At 40.7% G+C, this 7,698-nt stretch overlaps 1 protein-coding gene across 3 annotated transcripts; it reads left to right on the top strand.

Moving 5' to 3' along the window:
- The first annotated feature begins 275 nt into the window (after positions 1 to 275).
- LOC119487272 (TAR DNA binding protein) lies at positions 276 to 7,673 on the top strand. 3 transcript variants are annotated; one of them, XR_005206680.1, is made up of 7 exons: positions 276 to 1,068; positions 3,694 to 3,741; positions 4,336 to 4,499; positions 4,595 to 4,735; positions 4,849 to 5,019; positions 5,110 to 6,194; positions 6,874 to 7,673. XR_005206680.1 is itself a non-coding variant. In XM_037767998.1 (6 exons), exons 1-6 carry the CDS (start codon positions 828 to 830, stop codon positions 5,608 to 5,610), a joined length of 1,266 nt encoding a protein of 421 aa, XP_037623926.1. In that variant the 5' UTR covers positions 276 to 827; the 3' UTR covers positions 5,611 to 6,804. The 3 variants fall into 3 exon arrangements, 2 of the variants coding, with proteins under 2 accessions (XP_037623926.1, XP_037623938.1); XM_037767998.1 differs by lacking the exon at positions 6,874 to 7,673 and having other exon boundaries at positions 5,110 to 6,804; XM_037768010.1 differs by lacking the exons at positions 3,694 to 3,741; positions 6,874 to 7,673 and having other exon boundaries at positions 828 to 1,068; positions 5,110 to 5,610.
- Positions 7,674 to 7,698: the final 25 nt, after the last annotated feature.

The raw sequence follows: 7,698 nt of genomic DNA, 5'->3' as shown, positions 1-7,698 counted from the left end.
ACAAGCGCGAGCCCAACGCTGACTTTCATTGACTTAACGGCCACAGGTGTCGCTGTTAACAAGACATTTCTGAAAGTTACAAACAGTCCCTTTAAAGTTCTTAAAGTCCTCATAGTAAGGTCATCTACTGAAACGTTGGTTTATAGACTGATCTAATTACAAACAGTGGATTGCATATATGAAAACAGCCTTGAAAAAAAAGGGAAAAAATAAAGTAGAAAATTGATTTAATTACTGCCTCTATATTAGCGACACGCTCTAGAAACAAACACCCCCCTCATGGAATGAACCCGTCCAATCTAGTGACGTAGTTCCGTCTTCCTTTAGATAAGCGCAGTCGTTCATGGTGGCTTCACATGTCTCCTCGTGGAAAACAAATAGTCCTGCTGTATTTACTGCGCGTTTAACACCAGACGTTTTGTTGACGGTGGACAGTTTCATCACAACTCGTTTTAAGTAAGTCGTTTAGTCGTATTATACCGTTATTTACCTTGGGACCGTCCGCAGTGTCTCATCACCGCGGCTCGCTGATCTCCGTTGCTCGGTGTGTTGACGACACAGATCCCCGCTGCTCAGCGAACAAAGGAACAAACAGGCCGATAGCACGACCGCTAACCGCGGAATAGAACCGCGATATTATTCATGAAATAACTTAAAATTAACCTCACTCTTAACACTTTGGTTTTGTTATAGTATTTTAAGTTGATACGTCTTTATTCCTCCAACTCTAACGAACCAGTTAGTCTCATTCAGTCCCGTTAGCATCGTCGGCTAACGTTAGCTGCTAACTAGCTTAGCTTTAGCATTGTTGTGCTTCTCGCTGCAACATGGCTGAGGTGTACATCCGCGTGGCGGAGGAGGAGAACGAGGAGCCCATGGAGATCCCGTCGGAGGACGACGGCACGGTGCTGCTCTCCACCGTGGCGGCGCAGTTCCCCGGAGCCTGCGGCCTGCGGTTCAGGAGCCCCGTGTCCCAGTGCATGAGAGGAGTCCGGCTGGTGGAGGGGGTCCTGCACGCTCCGGAGAACGGCTGGGGCAACGTGGTGTACGTGGTCAACTACCCGAAAGGTACATATATATACATATATATCAGTGCTGTACATGTATCTTTAACACACGACACTTGATCCGAGCAGCTGTGTGTAACGGTATTTATAATTCATGATGCACTGAGAATAGATGACAATGACGTGACCTGTAGTTTGTCCACGCCCACTAAAAGCATGCTAAATACATTCACAACAATGAGAGAGACAACATCATGCACAAGCCAATCTTCTTGTTTACATGTTGTATTGAAACTGAAGTGACAGTTTTAACTTTCTGCTCATTGGTGTTGATGAATCATACACTTCCATGCAACACACACTTGTCTGTTTTTATATATTTACTGTGTTGTTGTTGTTGTTATTGTTGTATATGTCTCGTCCTAATTGTTTTGTTATCACTATTATGTAGTCATATTATTTCTTTATATTAATCTTGTCCCTAGGTGGAGGCTTCAGATAAGCCCAGTGGGTTTTTTTGCCTCTTCCTGCACTGTATATTATTCATTATTTTTTGTTATGTTGTATAGTCTTAAATTGTGCAAAACAAATAATTATAATGAAAGATAGATAGATAGTAACTTTATTGATACAGAGGGAGTCATTATTGAGGCTGTTGGTGTTGATGAATTTCAGTGAAATATAGATAGATAGATAAATAGATTCAAGAGTTTTATATGCCATTTGCACCTATAAGTACATTGGAATTCTGAGCAGTTTACACAGAGTGAGCTTTAAGAAAAGAAAACAGGTAGAAAAGGCACAAGGTAATTACAGTACAAAATAAGTAGCACATTCAACTCAACACAATAAATAAATAAATAATTAAAATATAAAACGCCCTCAGTGTAGTCAATAAATAAACTAAACTACCCTCTGAATAGGAACGATACCACTGAATACAAATATACAGTATATCTGCTCCATGACCATGTTAAAAGAACTTGTAACTTTCAAAACTATTTAAAAAAATAAATAATTAATATATTTCAGACAATTATACAGTGGAAGGCAGCATATTGCGCAGCATTACAGTCCATTCAGTTCAGGTGTACTGTGTCAATAATGGTATGGAGGTGAGGTGTGGGGTATTTGTGTCCTTTATAGATAGATAGATAGTAACTTTATTGATCCCGAGGGAAATTCAAGTTTCCAGCATCACAGTTCCATAGTGCAAAACATGTTAGTAAAAAGGCAGTAAAAAAGTTAGTAGTGCAAAGTACAAAAAAATACACCAGATATAAAAATACAAGGAGATGAAGAAAAACTGTTAAATGAGTGGGTAAAATTGGATCAAATATGATTGGAAAAAGGTTATTTTTATAAAACGGTCACTATATCCTGACAGTAGTGCATGAGACAGGTGCCTCTGTGTCCTCCGGTGTTCCTAATGGCATCTGCAGGATTTCACAGACCGGAGGAAAACAAGCAGTAAGAGCTGATCTGTAGCCTGTCCTCTCTGAACAGCTGTCAATCACTCGTGAACTCCGATCAAACGGTCAAACTAGGCAGCGCGGATCAAATATGAATCAATATTCTGTTACTGTAATGCCTATTTGTGTTTTCTGAATCATCTTGTAGTGTACGGTTTAGCTGTAAAATGAGAAAGTTTGTGACCCGGCAGCCACGTTGAAATCAGTTGAGGAAATACCAAGCACCGCCCACCAGCCGGAAGATGCTTTACAAGAGTAATAGGCATTATAGTAACAGAATATTAATTTGTATTTGATCGGCGCTCCCTAGTTTGAACGTTTCATTAGAATTCGCGAGTGATTGAAGCTGCCTTCCTTGAATGAACAGCCAATAGGAACGCTCTCTCTCTCTCTGAAATGACCCGTGATTGGCCAAAGTACAATGTCATTACCAAGACCTCAAACTACAGCTTCTAAAATGACTTGACGCTTTAAAAACCCCCCCCCCAAAAAAACGTTTTCTATAAAAACATGGGATTTATGTAAAAGAAAGGTTTATCGGAGGCATGTTGTAGTTTGTTAAGCTAGGTGTACCCAATAAACTGCACACCTGTAGGTCCTAAAAACTGCATAATCATTCAGTTACATGAAAGACATGCATGTTAACACCCATCTGCTGCTAATTGGTTTATAATCATTCTATTTGTAGAGATAGTAAAGATTATGCTCTTGTGTAACAGCAACTTATTAAAGCCCCCGTCAGCCAGTATTACGTCCTGTTTTTTGGTTAATATTCTTTCTCAAACAGAAAATGGGGGTGTGGTTAATAGTCAGACGTAATTCATTACCATGGCAACCAGATTGCATAGTTTTTCAAACCAGTTTAGATGAAACTAGTTAAGATGAATTTACTGTTTATCAGACCACAAATGAGACAAGAATTAGCTCAACACAACGACTCTCTCTCGCTCTCTTCTTTACTGTCTCTTCCTGGCGGCGGTTTAGCTGCTGCTGCACCGAGCAGCCGCACGCCGGCAACACAGCACCGGAGGACGGATAGACATGTTGCCGAGGTGTGCCGTTTGAAATGCAGTTTTGGAGGTGCACCGGCTGCTCTGGCCTCAGCTTCCAGCACCAACAACGCACCGGGCTGCACTGTGATTCCTTTATTTATCTAACGGGACTTTTCTCTTGTTTTCTCTTGTTCTGCGCTCCCCTTCGTCTGGACCTGTCAGAGGATCTCCAGGAGGAGACGATAAAGAAGAGAGCGAGTGAGAGAGACGGTGTGTTGGGTTAATTCTGCCGGTTGGATTTCGTATGCCTGTTCACTGTACACACAAATGCCATTGTGAACATAAACACGCTAAACTAAAGTGGAAGAAACAAAAAAGCTGTTAGCTAATGCAACAAGTTGGGCTGGCTAACTACACCTAACTAGCTAACTAACTAACTAGAAAGACAAACTGACAGACAGATAAATAGATTTATCAGTTTGCTGCTGATCAGACTCAAATGAGCATGAGTGCAACTGCAGCTTGGAGGATGACAGGATGACCTGCAGCTTCAACTATAGTATATATGTGTATGTATGTATATATAGAAGTCAGGAAATGACTAAAATAAATATGCAATATAGAAATGCCAAAATACACTGGAGGGGGCTTTAAAGTCCGTGGACAAATGTTAACATCAAAAATGTTTGCAAAAAATGATTAGCAGAACAGTGAGGAAAATATTTATCATATGTTTTGTTCATAGAAAGTGAATTGAGTTATGCTCTTAGCCATGAAGTCAGTAGTGCTAGCAGGGGAAGTCATATCTTATGGCTGTCAGGTATACAATGATTTTTTTTTTTTTCTGTGTTGATCATATTTTAGACAACAAAAGGAAGATGGAGGAAATCGACGCCTCCTCTGCAGTGAAAATGAAGCGAGGGGACATGAAGACATCTGACCTGATCGTACTGGGGCTTCCTTGGAAAACATCTGAGCAGGACCTGAAAGACTACTTTAGCACGTTTGGAGAAGTCATCATGGTCCAGGTATAACATTAGTAATAGCAATACAATACACATTGCTTTGAGTTGTATGTGGCGACAATTCAAACTTCATCGCTCGACACTTGTTCTTCCCTCAGGTGAAACGAGATGCCAAGACTGGAAACTCTAAAGGATTCGGCTTTGTGAGGTTCACGGAGTACGAGGCTCAAGAAAAGGTCATCTCCCAGCGTCATATGATTGATGGGAGATGGTGTGACTGCAAGCTCCCTAATTCGAAGGTGAATCTGCTAATGTCCAAGTGTATTCCCCACTCATTAAGGGAATTAAAACTATGTTAACACTGTTGTGGTTACTCTATAACTTGTAGTGTTTTATCCCTTTTTGTGAACAGCAAGGTCCAGATGAGCCATTGAGGAGCCGGAAAGTGTTTGTAGGCCGTTGCACAGAAGACATGACCACCGACGACCTACGACAGTTCTTTATGCAGTATGGCGAAGTCACAGATGTCTTCATCCCAAAGCCATTCCGTGCTTTTGCCTTTGTCACATTTGCAGATGATCAGGTATACTGTTAATGTTTAGAAGGTACTTCCTGTTGTAGCGGTACCAATGCCCAGATGACCTGATTCATGTCTTTTGTTTTTCCCTCACAGGTTGCCCAGTCTCTCTGTGGAGAGGACCTTATTATCAAAGGCGTCAGTGTTCACATCTCAAATGCTGAGCCCAAACATGGCAATAGGCAGTTTGATCGTACAGCGCGGTTTGGGAATGGTTTTGGAGCTCAAGCATTTGGTAGCAGCGGTAGAAGTGGGTTAGGGAGCAGCACTAACAGTAGTCTGGCTAATTTTGGTTCCTTCAGTCTGAACCCTGCTATGATGGCTGCTGCTCAGGCTGCTCTGCAGAGTAGTTGGGGGATGATGGGTATGTTAGCTAGCCAGCAGCAGACGTCCACTTCAGGCGGCACCTCCAGTGGGACAAGCTCTAGCAGGGACCAGAGTCAGTCTTTCAGTACAGGCGGCAACAACAGCAACTACGGCACCAGCTCAGCCAGTCTCGGCTGGGGAACAGGGTCAAACTCTACAACCGGTGGTAGTGGGTTTAGCTCAGGTTTTGGGTCCAGTATGGAGTCAAAGTCATCTGGGTGGGGTATGTAAGTTAATTGTTTGTATGGTAAGTATTGTGACACAGATGAGTCTTTTAAAAATTTATTTCTGGTGTTGATGCGTATCTGAAAAACTTAACACTTTTGTGGAAAGATGTTTTGTACATTTGGAAAAAAATGCTAAAGATTTAATTTAGAAAGTGTTGAAGTGAGTTGTTTACCAGGATGTCTGACTTAAAGTGCTATTTTTGATGTTTTCATTTGTTTGTATCCATTTCAACTGGATTCTCTAATGCATGTATTGTGAAATGTGATATAACCATTTTGAAAAATTGCATGAATGTTTGTGGTTCACCATTATCCGGCTTTTTTGTCATCGACTTAAAAAGAGCAATCTTGCATTGGGAAGAATCTGGTTGAAACCTAAATGTTTTAAGTGCAACTTTATTTGCAGTCAAGTTCTGTGGAAAAGCCTTCATTGAAATCTCTTCTGCAGTTCACCTCTCTTCCATTTTCCTGTGAGGAAGCTCCTCTTTGGCAGCATTCTTGGGGTGATATCGGTATCATTCTCCCTCTTCCCACCTGTAAATGCTATGCCATCAAACAACGGCTTCACTCCGCATGTTCTAAGAGACGGTGGGTGTTTTCACTTTTATCCACTTTTAAAAATGGAAAGAACTGCGCAACTGACATTTTAAGAACTGATGAGTGCGATTGAGGATGGCTTGTGGCGAAGAATGAAGCGGTGAGTGAGCGAACGGAGAGAGACGCGTGAAAACGGGACTGGTTGTGCGATGAAAGAGCCCAATTTGACTGCTTTCTGAATGTGTGAGTGGAAGCTGCGGATGCTACGAGCGACCTCCCCTAACATGGACATTCTTTAAGTAGTACTTCAAGATTTTTTTTTTTTTTTTTTAAATCTTTGCAAGTTTTTCCTTACTCTTTAAGTATGTCGATCAAATGCAGAAATATCAAAAATGTAGTGGAATGTTGTGATGAATATTTGTATTGCTTATATTATCTGATTTGAATGCTGTATGGTGTGTGCTTTCATGTTATTGAACTGATCTGTAAGTGTGTACTTGATGTGGATGACACCTGCTGAAGACTCTGGGGGACGCGAGTGATAGTGTGAGAACGTGGAGTGGTGTGTCCAATGGTTCCCAGTAGCTCTTGTGTTGTTTGTGAGGTGTTTAAAGACCTGTCAAATGAAGGGAGTTCTCTAATAAAGTTCATTTGAATAGATGCTTAGTTGATATTTTACTTGGGTCCATTTGTCAAATAAAAAAACATCTAATTCGATTCACATATCTAGGGACCTTGGGCTCTGCTGGTCGAGGTCTCCGTTTGAACCCTGACTGAAGTCTGTTCTGAAGGACGAAGACGGAAGTTCCAACACTTTCAGTGTGTGGCCTTCTCAGACATGACATGGGGTAGTACCTGTCTTTTTGCTGCTTTTGATGGCTTGTCAGAGTTAATTATCCCTTTTTGATTATCCACAGCTACTTTTAAAGTTGGAGGGAAGTTTCAGTTTTATTAGTCATATGTAGGTTAACGCAGGGTCAATAGGAAATGAATTGTTTTGTTTTCATTTTAACCTTAAATAGTTGAGCTCAGCAATGTGGCATTGCCTCTCCAAAATATGTGTTGTCCCTAATTTGGCTTCAGTAATCGACAACTAATGGCACTTTGCTTTGGAGTTTTTAGATGGCCTTATACACTTAGTGTCACTTTATTAGGTACACCTGTACAATCCATTGCAAATCAATACAACAGTTCTGCCATACATTCTACCTTCAGGAAGTTTAATTGTTAAATTTTTTTGTTGATATTGTTGGAAATGTGTAAATTCAATTATGTTTCACACTGAGGTCACAGGTGGTGTGCTGGACTACATTGAATTGAGACGTGTTACAAATTTTTGGTCCTTATTTACATTCATGAGTAGGACTGTGTATTGGCAAGAATCTGGCGATACAATATGTATCACAATACAAGGGTTAAGAATTCAATATACTGTAAGCAAGGTGATATATTGCGATTTTAAAAAAAAAAAAACTAATTTTAGGAAAACTCAGTATAAAGAACAAAGAAAAAGGGTTTACTTTTTTTTTTACACAAGCAGAACAGTGGAATTGGT

This window comes from Sebastes umbrosus, chromosome 1 (assembly GCF_015220745.1).
Source record: "Sebastes umbrosus isolate fSebUmb1 chromosome 1, fSebUmb1.pri, whole genome shotgun sequence".
NCBI classification, from domain to species: Eukaryota; Metazoa; Chordata; class Actinopteri; order Perciformes; family Sebastidae; genus Sebastes; species Sebastes umbrosus.
This window is presented reverse-complemented; position numbering and strand designations above follow the sequence as displayed.

Excerpts from the sequence above, each read along its gene's own strand:
- LOC119487272 (XM_037767998.1), top strand. The coding sequence starts at position 828 with ATGGCTGAGGTGTACATCCGCGTGGCGGAGGAGGAGAACGAGGAGCCC. Across the intron at positions 1,069-3,693 it reads CGTGGTCAACTACCCGAAAG|AGGATCTCCAGGAGGAGACG; the intron begins GTACATATATAT and ends TGGACCTGTCAG. Across the intron at positions 3,742-4,335 it reads GAGAGCGAGTGAGAGAGACG|ACAACAAAAGGAAGATGGAG; the intron begins GTGTGTTGGGTT and ends ATCATATTTTAG.